General features: G+C 39.6%; 1 protein-coding gene across 2 annotated transcripts in view; it reads left to right on the top strand.

The window, feature by feature from the left end:
• Positions 1 to 15,885, top strand: part of CSNK2A1 (casein kinase 2 alpha 1) — a 57,815-nt gene extending 41,930 nt beyond the window's left edge. For both annotated transcript variants that reach the window (XM_055544675.1, XM_055544676.1), the window contains 7 exons: positions 966 to 1,049; positions 5,671 to 5,781; positions 6,518 to 6,619; positions 10,368 to 10,468; positions 11,204 to 11,352; positions 12,552 to 12,638; positions 14,500 to 15,885. In XM_055544675.1, coding sequence (XP_055400650.1) covers positions 966 to 1,049; positions 5,671 to 5,781; positions 6,518 to 6,619; positions 10,368 to 10,468; positions 11,204 to 11,352; positions 12,552 to 12,638; positions 14,500 to 14,615 — 750 coding nt within the window. In that variant the 3' untranslated portion in view covers positions 14,616 to 15,885. The remainder of the gene's footprint in view (positions 1 to 965; positions 1,050 to 5,670; positions 5,782 to 6,517; positions 6,620 to 10,367; positions 10,469 to 11,203; positions 11,353 to 12,551; positions 12,639 to 14,499) is intronic.
• Positions 15,886 to 17,162: the final 1,277 nt, after the last annotated feature.

Here is a 17,162-nt window from a genome sequence, read left to right on the forward strand (position 1 = left end):
AGAGTTGACTAGTGCCTTACTAAAGGAGGGTTGACGTAAAGCCTACATTTGAACTATAGAAGTACCCCAGAGAAACTATGCCAGCAGCAGTATTTTATCTTTCATTGGCTCATGCAGTCTTGTGCCACACAGGACTTCACAAAGTTAAGGATATGCTTGTCTAACCCTGGGTATCATAGGAACCCAAATTGCCCTTCAGAAAGGACAAAAACTTGGCCAGTGACTTCAGCTGGCTTAAAGGCCTGGATTAGCAAACTCCAGAAGTTATGCCACTCACTAGCTTGAAGTTGGACTTGGTTTTCAAATCGTATTTGATGTCATAAATCAGGAGTTTGCAAACTTCTTTACAAGGCCAAATGGTTTAAAAATTTTTGGCTTTGTGGGTCACAGGGTCTTGGTCACACTACTCAGCTCTGCTGTTGTAGCATGAAAGCAGCCACAGGCAACATGCAAGCAAATAGTTATGGCCATTAAACAATAAAACCATTTATAAAAACCTTCCAATAAAACATTCACAAAAACAAACAGCAGGTCATATTTGGCCCATGGGAGCGTCGTGGTTTGCCGACCTCTATTGTAGACTCTTAGCTGCCAGAGATTTACTATTCTTTGAATAAGAGGTTTGTAGTACAGGTCAGGTTTCTTCCTTTGAGGGGCTCATATTTATTAAAATAATCCAGGCTCTCGGTAAGAGGGAGAAATTAGAAGCGATGTAGTTGGTATACATTTTGAGTCTTTAACAAAAAAGATGTTGAAATACCTCTGCAGAAACAGGTCTTCGGAATTTAGAGTCTGTGGGTTTGCACAAGTTTCTGAAAAATACCTGTGGAGCTGATTGTCCTAACCTTGACTCTCAGGAGTGTTGTGGGGCTTGAAGGAAAGCTGGAAGAGAAAGTAAAAGACTTCAACTAAAAAAATCTCTTATACAAGCTAACTCTTCCCTTTTTTACATGTTCCTCCCACAGGCCCTTGATTACTGCCATAGCATGGGGATTATGCACAGAGATGTCAAGCCCCATAATGTCATGATTGATCATGAGCACAGAAAGGTAAAGTGATAGAAGGACAAGTCTTATTTATCAGCACAAGAGAGTTAGCAGCCCATTTTTCAACATTTTATCCCTAGCATCTGTCATAGTCTGTGGTACCTCTTAGGCACTTGATAAATGTTTGACAACTGAATGAATGAACAAATCAGTGTGGAATCTAAAATATGGCACAAATGAACTTATCTGTGAAACAGACTCACAGACTGGATGCCAAAGTGAAGTTGGGTGGGGGAGGGGTGGGCTGGGAGTATGGAATTAGCAGATGCAAAACTATTATATATAGAATGGATGAACAACAGGGTCCTATTTTAGAGCACAGGGAACTATATTCAATATCCTGTGATAAACCATATGGAGAAGAATATGGAAAAGAATGTATATAAATGTATAACTGAATCACTTTTCTGTACAGCAGAAATTAACACAACATTGTAAATCAACTAGAATAAAACAAATTTTTAAAAAATCACAATGTTTAAAACTTCATTCATATTCCTATCAAAAATAAAAGAGATTAGTGTTGTGGGTAAAACATTAGTTTGGGTTTTAGTCTTATTTATTGAAAAACTACTCTGTTGGGAAATGCTTTTTCTCATCTGCCTCTTTTTTTTCTTATAGGGGGTATACAAGTAATATTTGTTGTACGTGCCACTAGGTTATTACGAGGATTAAGTGTGTACAGTTGTAAAATGGATGAAATATTCAGAAACTGCTGATGCAGGTGTCATGAGTATTAGTTGCAGTATAACATTTCTGTTTTTTAAGGTGACCCAAGCCCACCTTTTGTATGCAGTGATGGCTCTCTGTTGCAGGCTTTGGAGATAATAGGTGATTTATTCATTCAGTTAATATCCTGTTACACATTTACACACTGTGTGTAATGGGTACTATTCTAGAGGCTGGGGTGTATGTGTAAAACAAAAAATTCTTGTCCATAGAAGCTTGCATTTGAGGGAGACTGGTGGGATACAGAGTTAAAAGTGGTATGGAAGAAAAATAAAACAGGAATGGGGAGTGTCAGAGGGTGTTGCAATTTTAAACAGGCTGACAGGGAAAAGATTTTGTTAGGAAGGTGACATTTTGTAGAACACTTGAAGGGAATTAGCTGTGCAGTTTTGAGAAGAGGGTATAGCAGACGCTAAAACCCTGAGACAAGAATGTGCCTGGCATATTGAAACAGAACAAGGGTAGAGCTGGGATAGAATGAACTCGGGGAAGAGAAGAAGGAAATGAGATTGAGAGAGATAAATAGAACCATATCTTGTAAAACCTTGAAGATCATTGTCAGACCTTTTCTCTGAAGATACAGAGGTTTTTGCAGGGTTTGAGCAGAGGGTTGATAAGTTCTCCGTTCTGTATTTAAAAGTTCACTACACATCTATTAGTACAGCTAAAATTTTTTTAAACAGGATTCCAAATACAGACAGGAATGTGGAGTAACTCAATCTCTCATACATTGCTGGTGGGGATGTTAGGTGGCACACTCATTTTGGAGAATGTCAGTCTGTATTGTTTTATAGTTTGTCAGTTTCTTTAAAAGCTAAACATACGCTTACCAGACAACCCAGTAGTGACATTTATCCCAGAAAAACAGACTGAGATCTATATAGAAACTTTCAGTTGGGTAAATGATTCATTAAACTCTGATGTATCTATACCATTGTAGTATCATTACTGATTAGTAAGAACTCTTGGATAAGTCTCATGCTGAGTGAAAAAAACAATCTCAAAAACTTAAACTGATGGTTCCATTTCTATAATTCTCACGATGACAGAGTTAGAGAACAGAAGGGTTGCCAGGGATTAGAAAGCAAGAGGAAGGAGTAGCGTAAAGGATAACTGTTGTGATGCTCTTTTTCTAATCATGGACTAGATATGAATCTAGCTGTATGAATCTGCATATGTGATAAAATCGTGTGGAACTATACACACGTGTAAAACTGTTGAAGGGAAAGGTCTCTGAATTGTGTCAGTTTCCTGGTTTTAATATTGTACTATAGTGACGTAAGATGTTACCATCGGGGAAACTGGTTGAAGGGTACACAGAACATCTCCAGATTCCTACGGATTTATAATCATTTTAAAATATTTTTTAAGAGGATCATTTTGGTTCCTGTGTGGAGAATTGAGGGTAAAAGTGAAAGGTAGACCAGTTAAGAAAAGCAGCTATTGCAGTGAATCAGAGATTGGTGAAAGCATGGACCAGGGCGGGAGCAGTGGATGTGATGATAGGCTCAGAATCTGATAGAGCCATCAGGATATATTGACAGATTAGACGTGGGATAGAAGGGAGAGAAGAGTCCAGGGTGAAAAGTTTTTAACCTGAATGACAGGATAAATGGAATTACATTTAAGGTAACAGAGGAGGAGGAGGATTCCATGGGAAAACAGGGTTTGCAGTGAATAATCAGAGTTTTAGTTCTGAGATGTCTTGCAGATGATCAAAGAGAGATGGCTGGTGAGAGGTGTGGGCTAAATATAGGTGGGAATATCAGAGATGCTGTGTGTGAAGCCACAGACTGAAGTAGTCACCTGGGAATACTTACTGATAAGACAGGAAGCTCAGGAATAGCTCTGATATTAAGATGTTGAAGAGAAAGACTATAAAAAAGCTACATTTTCATATTTTTTGTTATATTTCCCTTTGTTTACTAAAAGAAGACACTGAACCTAATTAACTGAAGTTTTGGAGACAGTGCTGGAACAGTCAGGCGTTACTCAGGCCCTTCTGCTCACACTACAAGTTATGGTCATGCTTTGCATGAAGGTCAAGTAAGGTTGCCTCTTGTCCTTGCTACTATTGGGGTGGCCAAAAAGTTTGTTTATTTCTCCATACGATGACTCTGGTAGCACTTAATTGTCTTTAACTTCATTGGAAATAATTTTGTTGGATTATATTGTTATCAGTGTGTGTTTTTTAAAAAACTTAGCCAAATTGCTGAATTTTTGTGAAGCCATTTTAATGTTGAAGATGGAAGAAAAAAAGCAACATTTTCAGCATATTATGTTTTATTGTTTCAAGAGAGGTGAAAATGCAACTGAAATGCAAAAAAGGATTTGTGCAGTATGTGGAGAAGGTACTGTGACTGATTGTGTCAGAAGTGGTTTGCAAACTTTTGTACTGGAGACTTACCGCTGGATGATGCTGTTTGGTCAGGTAGACCAATTGAAGTTAATAGCGATCAAATCGAGACATTGATTGAAAAAAATCAATGTTATATACCACGCAAGAGATAGTCAACATACTCAAAATATCCAGATCAAGCGTTGAAAATCCTTTGCACCAGCTTGGTTATGTTAACCACTTTGATGTTTGGGTTCCACATAAGTTAAGTGTAAAAAAAAAAACCTTCTTGACCGTATTTCCGCATGTGATTCTCTATACTTAAACATAACAAAATTGTTCACTTTTAAAACGAATTGTGACGGATGATGAAAGTGGATACTGTACAGTAATGTGGAATGGAAGAGATCTTGGGACAAGTGAAATGAACCACCCATCAACCACCCCAAAAGCCGATCTTCATCCAAAGCTGGTGATGTTGTATATGTGGTGGGGTTGAAAGAGAGTCCTCTGTAGTGAGTTCCTTCTGGAAAACTAAATGATTTAATCCCAACAAGTACAGCTCCCGGTTGGACCAACTGAAAGCAGCGCTCCAGAGTTAGTCAACAGAAAATGGGGATAATCCTCCACCAGGATAACACAAGACCGGATGTTTCTTTGATGACCAGGCAAAAACTGTTTAACACCTTGGCTGGGAAGTTCTGATTCATCTGCCAAATTCACCAGACATTGTACCTTCGGATATCTGTTTATTTTGATCTTTTGAAATTATCTTAGTGGAAAAAACTTCAGTTTCCTGTAAGACTGTAAAGGCACCTGGAACAGTTCTTTACTCAGAAAGAAAAAGTGTTGGGAAAATGGAATTGTGAAATTGCTTGGAAAATGGCCGGATGTAGTAGAACAAAACAGTAATACGTTGTTCAATAAAGATCTTGGTGAAAATGAAAAATGTGTCTTTTATTTTTACTTAAAAACAGAAGGAACTTTTTGACCAACCCAATACTATTTTGGTAAGAGCTGTATTTTTATTTTTCTCCTGTGTACTGAGCATTGCATTGAATTCTAAATATTAGCAAAGGTGAATAAAACAGTCCCTATCCTCAAGGACCTTACAGTCCATATTTTGTAAAAAAAAAAAAAAAAAGTAGAAAGCAAATATTCAGTAAAGAGTTGTAGGTTCTATTAAAGAAATTTATCTGAGGTTGGTGGGTGAGGCAGTTCAAAGACAGTAGTTGCTTCTATTTACATAATTAGAAAAGATTTCATTGAAGGAGTTAACTCAGAAGAGATGTTCACCAGAGTAGAAATCAAGATTGAATAGTAGAGACATTTTAGTCAAGAGGAGGAGTATAAATTTGGAGAAACACAAAATAATTGTATGTTAAAAAGAGTAGTTGGGGAATTCTTAACTGCCAAGGGCCCAGGTTCAATCCCTGTTTGGGGAACTAAAAATCCCACAGACCACACAATGTGGCCAAAAAAAAAAAGTACTCTAATGGCATTGTGGAGGGTATCTTGAAAGACACACTTATTTATTATCTTTTTTTCTCCCTTCAGCTACGGCTAATAGACTGGGGTTTGGCTGAGTTTTACCATCCTGGCCAAGAATATAATGTCCGAGTTGCTTCCCGATATTTCAAAGGTCCTGAGCTACTTGTAGACTATCAGGTGAGAAGAGAAGGGCAGATAAAATTTTTGTCCTATGTTTGTTTTGCATGTAATTTTCTAAGTGTTATTTTGTGTTTTGAATGGGCCATTTTTGCACATCCATGACTGTCCCTTTTATAGGAGTGTCAGATACGAATCTCTTCAGTTCGTCTACCACAACTTTTGTTTATATTGTCACAATGTCTGTAGAATATAAATAAATCTGCATTTGATCCTAACTGAAGAGAAAGACACTTCTAATCAGAAATTCCAGAGCTTGTTTTAGAATTGAAAGAAGTTCAGGCTCTGTCTTAGAAATTTCTTTGCTGGTATAGCACTGAATTCAAAGAATTTTTATACATAAAAATATTCTTTAGAGCATTATTTATAATGGTGAAAAACACTATCCTACTATAGGGTACACTAAAGATTAAATTCTGAAACAGTCATGCTATAAAATATGGTACACATTAAAAGGTTTCCATAAATTTTTGTTTATGGGTGTTCTTACGTAAGCGAAGAAAGTAACTCAAAATAGTATGTACAGGTTTCAAATGAGAGGGTTAGGGAGTATAAGTGGAAATGCATAGAAGAAAAGACTGAAAAGAAATATATAAAGATACTGGTATTTGGAGCTTAAAGTCAATGGAGTGGGGTTTATTTGTTTTTCTATTTTTAAAAAAGAGCTTTTTAAATTTGAAGTGACAAGATTCATCTTGTCATTTCACGTGTGATGACAACATTTTCTTTAATGCAGATGTATGATTATAGTTTGGATATGTGGAGCTTGGGTTGTATGCTGGCAAGTATGATCTTCCGGAAGGAGCCATTTTTCCACGGACATGACAATTATGATCAGGTAATATATGTTGTTCCTATTGAGAAATTTATTGATGTACCCTAGCAATGGCCAGATCTGCTTACTCCTTAGAAACTGCAGTGGATCTTGCTAAAATACAAATGCCTAACCCCTACCTGAGAGCTATTAATAAATTAGAATCTCTGAGTGTAAGCCCCCAGAATAATTTTCAATTAATGGCTTGTTCAGTTAATGATTCCAGGGCCTTGTGGGAGGTACTGTTGCCTTGTTTGAGCACAGTGATTTAATTTGAGATAATGTAAATTGTTGTGAAAGTCACTCAATTGTGTCCAACTCTTTGTGACCACCTGGACTGTACAGTCCATGGAATTCTCCAGGCTAGAATACTGCAGCAGGTAGTCTTTCCCTTCTCCAGGGGATCTTCCCAACCCAGGTCTTCCACGTTGCAGGTGGATTCTTTACCAGCTGAGCCACCAGGGAAGCAAATTCACGTGAAGATGCCGTAATTAATACAGAGAGATATAGTATGTTTTACCCAATTTCCCCCAAATAGAACTTTTTGCCAGCTGTGTACAGGATCACAACCAGGATATTAATATCAGTACAACCAGAATACCAGAACATCTCTGTCACCTCAGGAATCCTTTATATGCCCTTTTGTAGTCCACACCAGCTTCCCCCCGGCCTTCACGCTACTATGTTGTAATCTCATTTCTGCAATTTTATCATTCCAAGAATGTTATGTAAATATGACTTTATGAAGTCATATTTACCTATGACTAACATATTACAACACATAGGAAAATGACTACTCTTCATATGAGTTGAAGAATATCGGGTAAATTCAGTTAAAAATCAGCAGCTTTTTGTTAGATGTCACACAGGTTTGAGGAATATAGGAAAAAAATAGCCCTCTGCCCTGCAAAAGGTTTTTCACAGTCTTACCTAGTAAGAGAACCAAATGTATAAGAAAATAAGTTATGGTCATAAATGTCAGTAAAAGTGTAGATAAGATATACAAAGGCAGTTATAATGCGAGTGAGTGGTCTGATGAAGTGGAGAACTTTCCAAAGGAAGTAACATCTTCAGCTAGGCTTTTGCGGTGTGGGGCAGAGGGGTGGGGGATGAGACTTCAGAGGGAAGTTCAGTTCAGTCACTCAGTCGTGTCCGACTCTTTGCGACCCCATGAATTGCAGCACGCCAGGCCTCCCTGTCCATCACCAACTCCCAGACTCCACCCAAACCCATGTCCATTGAGTCGGTGATGCCATCCAACCATCTCATCCTCTGTCGTCCCCTTCTCCTCCTGCCCTCAATCTTTCCCAGCATCAGAGTCTTATCCAGTGAGTCAGCTCTTCACATCAGGTGGCCAAAGTATTGGAGTTTCAGCTTCAACGTCAGTCCTTCCAGTGAACACCCAGGACTGGTCTCCTTTAGGATGGACTGGTTGGATCTCCTTGCAGTCCAAGGGACTCTCAAGAGTCTTCTCCAACACCACAGTTCAAAAGCATCAATTCTTTGCCGCTCAGCCTTCTTCACAGTCCAACTCTTACATCCATACATGACTACTGGAAAAACCATAGCCTTGACTAGACGGACCTTTGATGGCAGAATAATGTCTCTGCTTTTTAATATGCTGTCTATGTTGGTCACAACTTTCCTTCCAAGGAGTAAGCGTCTTTTAATTTCATGGCTGCAGTCACCATCTGCAGTGATTTTGGAGCCCAGAAAAATAAAGTCAGCCATTATTTCCACTGTTTCCCCATCTATTTCCCATGAAGTGATGGGACCAGATGCCATGATCTTAATTTTCTGAATGCTGAGCTTTAAGCCAACTTTTTCACTCTCTTCTTTTACTTTCATCAAGAGGCTCTTTAGTTCTTCTTCACTTTCTGCCATAAGGGTGGTGTCATCTGCGTATCTGAGTTTATTGATATTTTTCCTGGCAATCTTGATTCCAGCTTGTGCTTCCTCCAGCCCAGCGTTTCTCATGATGTACTCTGCATATAAGTTAAATAAGTAGGGTGACAATATACAGCCTTGACATAACTCCTTTTCCTATTTGGAACCGGTCTGTTCCATGTCCAGTTCTAACTGTTGCTTCCTGGCCTGCATACAGATTTCTCAAGAGCAGGTAAGGTGGTCTGGTATTCCCATCTCTTTCAGAATTTTCCACAGTTTATTATGATCCGCACAGTCAAAGGCTTTGGCATAGTCAATGAAGCAGAAATAGATGTTTTTCTGGAACTCTCTTGCTTTTTCGATGATCCAACAGATGTTGGCAATTTGATCTCTGGTTCTTCTGCCTTTTCTAAAACCAGCTTGAACATCTGGAAGTTCACGGTTCACGTATTGCTGAAGCCTGGCTTGGAGAATTTTAAGCATTACTTTACTAGCGTGTGAGATGAGTGCAATCGTGTGGTAGTTTGAGCATTCTTTGGCATTGCCTTTCTTTGGGATTGGAATGAAAACTGACCTTTTCCAGTCCTGTGGCCACTGCTGAGTTTTCCAAATTTGCTGGCATATTGAGTGCAGCACTTTCACAGCATCATCTTTCAGGATTTGAAAGAGCTCAACTGGAATTCCATCACCTCCACTAGCTTTGATCTTAGTGATGCTTTCTAAGGCCCACTTGACTTCACATTCCAGGATGTCTGGCTCTAGGTGAGTGATCACAGCATTGTGATTATCTGGGTCTTGAAGATCTTTTTTGTACAAGTCTTCTGTGTATTCTTGCCACCTCTTCTTAATATCTTCTGCTTCTGTTAGGTCCCTACTATTTCTGTCCTTTATTGAGCCCATCTGTACATAAAATTTATGTTCCCTTGGTATCTCTAATTTTCTTGAAGAGATCTCTAGTCTTTCCCATTCTGTTGTTTTCCTCTATTTCTTTGCATTGATAGCTGAGGAAGGCTTTCTTATCTCTCCTTGCTATTCTTTGGAACTCTGTGTTCAAATGTGTATATTTTTCCTTTTTCCCTTTGCTTTTCGCTTCCCTTTTTTTCACAGCAAGCCTCCTCAGACAGCCATTTTGATTTCTTGCATTTCTTTTTCTTGGGGACTGTCTTAATTCCTGTCTCCTGTACAGTGTCACGAACCTCCGTCCATAGTTCATCAGGCACTCTGTCTATCAGATCTAGTCCCTTAAATCTATTTCTCACTTTCACTGTATAGTCATAAGGAATTTGATTTAGGTCATACCTGAATGGTCTAGTGGTTTTCTCCACTTTCTTCAATTTAAGTCTGAACTTGGCAATAAGGAGTTCATGATCTGAGCCACAGTCAGCTCCTGGTCTTGTTTTTGCTAAGTGTTTAGAGCTTCTCCATCTTTGGTGGTAAATATAATCAGTTTGATTTTGGTGTTGACCATCGGGTGATGTTCATGTGTAGAGTCTTCTCTTGTGTTGTTGGAAGAGGGTGTTTGCTATGACCAGTGCATTCTCTTGGCAGAACTCTATTAGCCTTTGCCCTGCTTCATTCTGTACTCCAAGGCCAAATTTGCCTGTTACTCCAGGTGTTTCTTGACTTCCTACTTTTGCATTCCAGAGGGAAGGAACCAGGTTATAAAACAGTTTGTTTTTTCTTATTGATATGTTCACATTGGTAGTAATTTAGGGAATGTTGTATGGAAATCCATTCATGCTATGCAAGGAAATTTGAAGTAAATGGGTGTAGCATTCATACCTGTATCCATGATGGTCCCATATTGTTAACTTGATCATGGTTAATTGTTGATTTAATCATGTAATATGCTTTTGGTATGGGTTTTGTCTTCTTTCAATCCTAGTTGGTGAGGATAGCCAAGGTTCTGGGGACAGAAGATTTATATGACTATATTGACAAATACAACATTGAATTAGATCCACGTTTCAATGATATCTTGGGCAGGTAAGTTATAAAACAAAATATGCATCTGCGCCATAAGCACTTTGGGTGTAAAATGATACTTTGGATTCCCAAAATAATTAATGTTCTCTTTGCCTGCAAAGTGTCTGTGGTCCACTACTACAGGATGCTGCATAGGCAAGCCTGTGATGAAAGCTTTGGGTTGAATGGCCATTTTCCCAGATTCACTAATAGGAGTCTGAGTGTGGAGGTTGTAGGCAGAGGATCCCTGACCTTGTAGTCTAATAGAAGGGTTGTAGTTGAGTCAGAAATCAAAATCTAGATTTATCTTGCTTCTGTAGATGACAAAACCCCATCTAAGAGAAAAAAATAATCATAGAAATTGCATGTTTCAGACTAATTTACAGACAATAGACTCTAAAAGTAGTGACTAGACCCAATACTAATTCATTCACCACTTAATGGGAAGAGGTAGGCTTTCTTGTTACAAAGGCTTTTGGGGGCCAAGCAGTAGAGATGCCAAGAATATGGGTGGGAGTTGGGAGGAGGCCAACCAGCCCAGCCTTCTGTAACCTGAATTATGTTTGTTCACAAAATTGTTGGGATCCAGATTTCACTTCTGCAACACTGCCATTTCCAGTCTCTCCAGTTAGCTCTTGAGTTTTGACCTCTCTTTGTGATTGGCTGGAATACTAGACACTAAGGAAAATGTAGGACTGAAATGTTGGGCTTCTCTCCCCCTGGGTCCATTTCTCATTCTCCCTTTTGGCTCTGCAGACATTCCCGTAAGCGATGGGAACGCTTTGTCCACAGTGAAAACCAGCACCTTGTCAGTCCTGAGGCCTTGGATTTCCTGGACAAGCTGCTGCGATACGACCACCAATCACGGCTCACTGCAAGAGAGGCCATGGAGCACCCTTATTTCTGTGAGTCCAGCTGTTTAGTCCACAGAGCTTTGCAGGCCTTCCCAGCAGACTGTACAGAACAAGGGAAAATATATGCTGTGAAGAAAGCTCTGGACCCACAGAACACAATTGGAATCCCGGCCTCCCTTACTTAGCTTGCTGCAAAGTTACTTCTCCCACAGTGAGCCTTGGTCTCTTCAATGTAGATAGTGATGGCGGTTGTCTTGCAGAATTGTTGAGAGGATTCTTGTCTAACAGAGTACCTGACACATGATCATCCCTAAATAAGCTTCTTTTCTTACTGTGTGGGTGACAGTTCTCATGGCTAGTTTGGAGTGGTTGGATTAGAACATACAGCCCTATGTCTGTCCTATTAATCATTCATTGGAGAGAGCCAGAGAGGCTTGAAGATCTAATTATATGAACACCTTGATCTCCGTTTGTGAATATAACTAACTACTGTCTTGAGTGAAAATGCCACTTAGCTAGCTCCACTGTATCCTCACTGTGATGTTAGCTTTAGTATCGGGTTGTTCCTTGGGGAGTGGTGGGATGGTGTTTTAGTGAATCAATTATATTCTTACTCAGTCTCCTGTACTTGAAGCAGACTGACAGGCTGATTGAGATGGAGAGTGAAGTCTGTGGTCATAGCAGTAATTTGATCAACCTGTAGTTTTGGCCCATTTGGTACCATGCTTGACCAGCTGCAGTAAAACTCATTTCATTCTCATAATATAATACTGATAGGTAGGGTAGATTGTATTGTCTTGTTAAACTATAATAGGATTGTTTTTGTTTTAAATTAACTCTACTGGGACTTCCCTGGCAATCCAGTAGTTAAGACTCAGTGCTTCCACCACAGAGGGTATAGGTTCAATCCTTGGTTGGGGAACTAAGATCTCACATGTCATGCAGCCAAAAGTAAATACATTTTTTTTTTTTTTTTTTTTTTTTTTTTAGAAATTAGCTCTACTATGATTACTTCATTTTCCTACCATTTAATAGTTGGCCTTTGTCACAGTTTTAAGCAAAAATAGTTCTATTTTATATTACTTGTTGATTTCATAGTGAAGGTAGTTGACACCTCAATTCTGTTATTAGGGGAATAATACAGAGTCTAAATAAAATGTAAAGACTCAGGATGGCTGCTGTAAGACCCTAGACCATTAGTTCAGTTCTTCAAGCATAACAGAACCTAACATTTTTGTCTCTTTTTCTAGACACTGTTGTGAAGGACCAGGCTCGAATGGGCTCATCTAGCATGCCAGGGGGCAGTACGCCAGTCAGCAGCGCCAATATGATGTCAGGTCAGTGTCATTGGTAAATTTCTTTTTTTTTAATGTATATATAGAAGTCAATTGTCATTCTTAATTTTGCTCCTTCTTTGTGGCCTGATTTCTATGGCTCTCCTCTATAATGATGACTTGTGTGGCTCTCTCCACCAGGTTTCAGGATGCTTTTGAAACCTGTTTTCCCTTAGTAGTTAGAGCAGGGATCCCCCAACCTCTGGGCCACAGAACAGTACCTCCTGTCAGATCAGCAGTGGCATTAGGTTAGAAATAAAGCACACGATAAATGTAATGTGTTTGAATCATCGCAAAACCATTCCCCACAACCCCAGTCCGTGGAAAAATTAGCTTCAGTGAAATCAGTTCCGGGTGCCAGAAAGGTTGGGCATCGCTGAGGTAGAGTATCAACAGTCTCTTTGAGGCCAGGATCACAAAAGTTGTTTGGGACTTGAAAGTCTGAACAAGCCATTAAGAATGAAAAGAGATTCTTTCATCTCACAAGTTAGAGTGGCAGTAGGTGATGTGGTCCTCATCACATGAGAAAATGAGGGAGAGTATAGATGGGGTTTGTACGTGGGCACAGATGTGTATAAGCATGGTTCTTTTTTCCAGAGCAGCTACAGGGTGCCTAGTAAATTACAGTGGTTTGCGTGCAATTACTTTTTATTGTTGTTGAGTCATTACAATTTAGAGTGAGTTTTTACCAGGGAGAAACCACAGTTACCCAAAAGAAACCATAGGCCTGTCCCCTAAGAATTATATGCATGGGCAGCGTCCACATGGGTGCTCTTGTGAGAGTACCTACTCCAACACCCTCAACAAATTGCTGTTGTCTCAATTTTTTTTTTTTTTTTTAAGAACTAGCTGCCTTCTAGAGTTCAACCTCTGGGTATCATGCAAGTGTGCAAAATGATACATACACAAGGTTACTCATTCTAGCCATATTTGTAATCAGAGATGATTAAAAACAGCTCCTTGTAGAATAAGGAATTGATAAGATGAATTATGGGGCATCCTTTCAGCAGAGTACTGTATACTCAGAAAAGCTCGAGTGTTTCTGTTCTTTTGTAGCCTCAACTCAAAGGTAGTAATGTGAGGTGAAAAGAAGCAAGATGCAGAACCATGCTCAAGACTAGGAATGGGCAAAAACATAGAATCAAGTTCTTATATGTGATTCTTATATGCATGTTTTTATAAAATTCAAGTATACCTGTAAAATATTTATTTTGAAAATTTAAAGAACTAGCTGACTGAGGGCAATGTAACAGGTATATGATCAAAAAAGTAAATGGAAATAAATCCTAAAACACTGTTTTAACTTAGAGATGAGAAATGATCCTCTCTGCACCGGCTGACTCTAGGCACAGTGGCCACAAGCACATGAACTTTGACTCCAGCCTTCTGCTGTTCCATTTGTAGTGACTAGCCACATGTGGTTATTTAAATTCACTGAAGTCAAATAAAATTGTAAAATCAGTTGCTTAGTTTAGTTACACATTGCAAATGCTCAGTAGTCACATGTGGCTAGTGACTGTCATGTTAATACAGGTTACAGAGCAGGTTTGGTTGGACAGTGTTATCTTAGACAGTCTTGGGTTGGAATCCAAGCATACATAGCTGTACATGCTTAGCTGTGCACCTTGGACAAACTGCTCAGACTCTCCAAACTTAGATTTCCGTCTCTGTCTTCTAAATTTATTGGAACTTAAATTTTAATTTGTGAGGATTTAATTTGAAATTAATTTGTAAAAATTAAGACGAGGCCTTCAATAAAGAGAGTATTTATTGTGTCACTTTTGAGATAGGTGCTTTGAAAAACTGGTGACTTAAGAGTTCCGTGGTTGGTGCTTCTGGCTCACTGTCAGCTGTTTTCTTTCAGGGATTTCTTCAGTGCCAACCCCTTCACCCCTTGGACCTCTGGCGGGCTCACCAGTGATTGCTGCTGCCAACCCCCTTGGGATGCCTGTTCCAGCTGCCGCCGGCGCTCAGCAGTAATGGCCCCTTCTGTCTCCTGATACCTGAGCAGAGGTTGGGGAGTCCACTCTCTCCCTTGATGCAGCTTGCGCCTGGTGGGGAGGGGTAAAATACTTCAGAAGCACCGTGTCTGAACCGTTGCTTGTGGATTTATAGTAGTTCAGTCATAAAAAAAAAAATTATAATAGGCTGATTTTCTTTTTTTTCTTTTTTCTTTCTTTCTTTTTTTTAACTCGAACTTTTCATAACTCAGGGGATTCCCTGAAAAATTATCTGCAGGTGGACTATTTCATGGACAAATTTTTTTTCTCCCCTTCCAAATTCAGTTTCTCATCACTAAAGTTCAAAGATAAACCAGCCTCAATTCCAGCTGCTGTGTTTGGGTGGAAATTTCTTCCCATGCTCACCATTGCTCCCCTACCATCCCACACTCTGAGGGGGTTGTACTTCACGCTGTTCTCCAGAGATTACAAAAATGTAGCTTCTTCAAGGGAGGTGGGAAGGAAGGAGGAAGGGAGGACCCAACCTATAAGAGCAGTACACTGTTAGTCACGTATATCACTTTACTCCAAAAGTGCTTCAGTGGGGTTATCCTGGTGAATCTAGTGGAAGTACGTCTTAGTTACATTGAGATGCTGAAAATCTACCCAAAATGCAGACAGGTCCTGAAAACTTCTGTGCAGTTTGAATCATGTCCTATTGACCTAACCTAAATCCAGCTCATTTATAATTTCGTTTCAGTTTAGTTTAAAACTTTAATATCATCCCTCCCAGATTCCTTACCTTGGTCCTCTGACTTTCATCTCCCAACATGCTCTATAGCTGGTAGGAGGGGGAAGGTAAAAATCTTTTTCAGTTTTCTTTGACTTGGCCCTTTTGAATTCAGTTAGTTATTGGGCATAACTTATTGCTTTTTACAAAAGGAAAAAAAAAACATTGTCTATGTAGGTTTCATGCTAGCAACTCTTTAAGAGCTAATGAGAGATGTGGCCACTGAAGTTTATTTTCAGCTTTCTACCTTCATTTCCTCCTACCTTCCCCTTCCCTCATATGCCATCCAATGAGAAGACCTGCCCCTCAGGTTTATAAACGTATCTGAGTGGTAGGAGCAGAGCCACTATCTCCAGTGAAACTGAAATGGTAGACCTGTAATTGTGGGAAAACTAAACTCTCTTGTTACAGCCCTGCCACCCCTTGCTGTGTGTATATATATAATACTTTGTCCTTCATATGTGAAAGATCCAGTGTTGGAATTCTTTGGTGTAAATAAACGTTTGGTTTTATTTATCAAGGTTAGATTTAAGTTCCCTGTGTAAAGGTCTCGCTGGGTGGGTGTCTCACGTTCACATCTGAAGGGCCTGCAGCCCTGTACCATGGAGGCTTCCCAAGGCCCCCATTTTTATACACCCCTCGTTCAACCCATGGTACCGGGCAGGGCAGAGAGGCCTTAAAAAAGCACCACAAGCCAAAGTGTCTCTGGGGATTAAGGATCCTTTGCCATAAAATCATTTTGTGTCTCAGCAGTGCAGGGATTGGGGATGGGAGAAGTCGCCAGTTTTTGTGTGTTTGTTTGTGTGTAAAGTGGATTTTCCACTGTAATCCAACCACCTAAGTTTATCAGGTGCTTCACTGAGGAAGCCTAGTTTTTTAAGCACAATAGCAAAATCATCAGCTCTGTATTTTCTCCTGTTATTGCATTACAGTAGCTGCTTGTGGGGACTAGGAAAAATTCTTCCAACATATTTTAAGACCTGAAGTCTTAGTTCCCCATTCTCCTACCTTTATAGATTTACAAGTCTTTCTCACCCGGGCGGCAAAGATAAACATAATTGTTTGAGGAGTTGAATTTAGTGAACTTACCTAACTTTGTAACCCATCTTGGCTTTAGTAACTTTATCAAGGTGGTGGGCTTTAGTGAATATAATGGTAAACTTTAGAGAAAGCTAAAGCCTTCTTTTATAATGTTTCTCCACCATAGGGAAAACATTCTGACTGTGTGGCAGGGTGATTTTCTTCTTTGTGGCCACGTACAGTGGATATTTATTGTTCTTGATCCTTTTTTGCCCTAGAATGCTGTAGGGGGTTACCATGTTGAATCTGTGCAGAAGCTCAAAGTGCCGGATGTGCCAGAGATGCAGTCTGTGATTTCATTTGCACTGGATTATGATTTGAACAGGACTAATGAATTCTTTCTTCTGAGGTGGGGAGGAGGGTTGTAAATCAAGATTTTACATCACGTCCTTGTAGCTCAGAGAACAACCTAGGTGTAGCTGAGGCTGATGTGGAAAGCTGCAAATAGCTGGACCTCCTAACATGCATCAGACCTTGAAGGAAGCTGAAGGTGAATGCAGAGGACTCTGAAATGCTACCCAGGAGCCTCTTAAAAGAAATAGAAGTTTTAAAAATGCTACTTAAGGAGTCACTGCAGAAGCATGAAAAATTAAAAAAAGACCCAATTGGGTGGGTGGGAGGGACAAGGGTTTACAGAGTAACAACTTAACGTGTTGTTGTAAATTACCTCATCTGTATACCTTGTATTGGGACACTTCATTTCTCAGCACTACCTGT

Source organism: Bubalus kerabau, chromosome 13 (assembly GCF_029407905.1).
Source record: "Bubalus kerabau isolate K-KA32 ecotype Philippines breed swamp buffalo chromosome 13, PCC_UOA_SB_1v2, whole genome shotgun sequence".
Classification (NCBI taxonomy): Eukaryota; Metazoa; Chordata; class Mammalia; order Artiodactyla; family Bovidae; genus Bubalus; species Bubalus kerabau.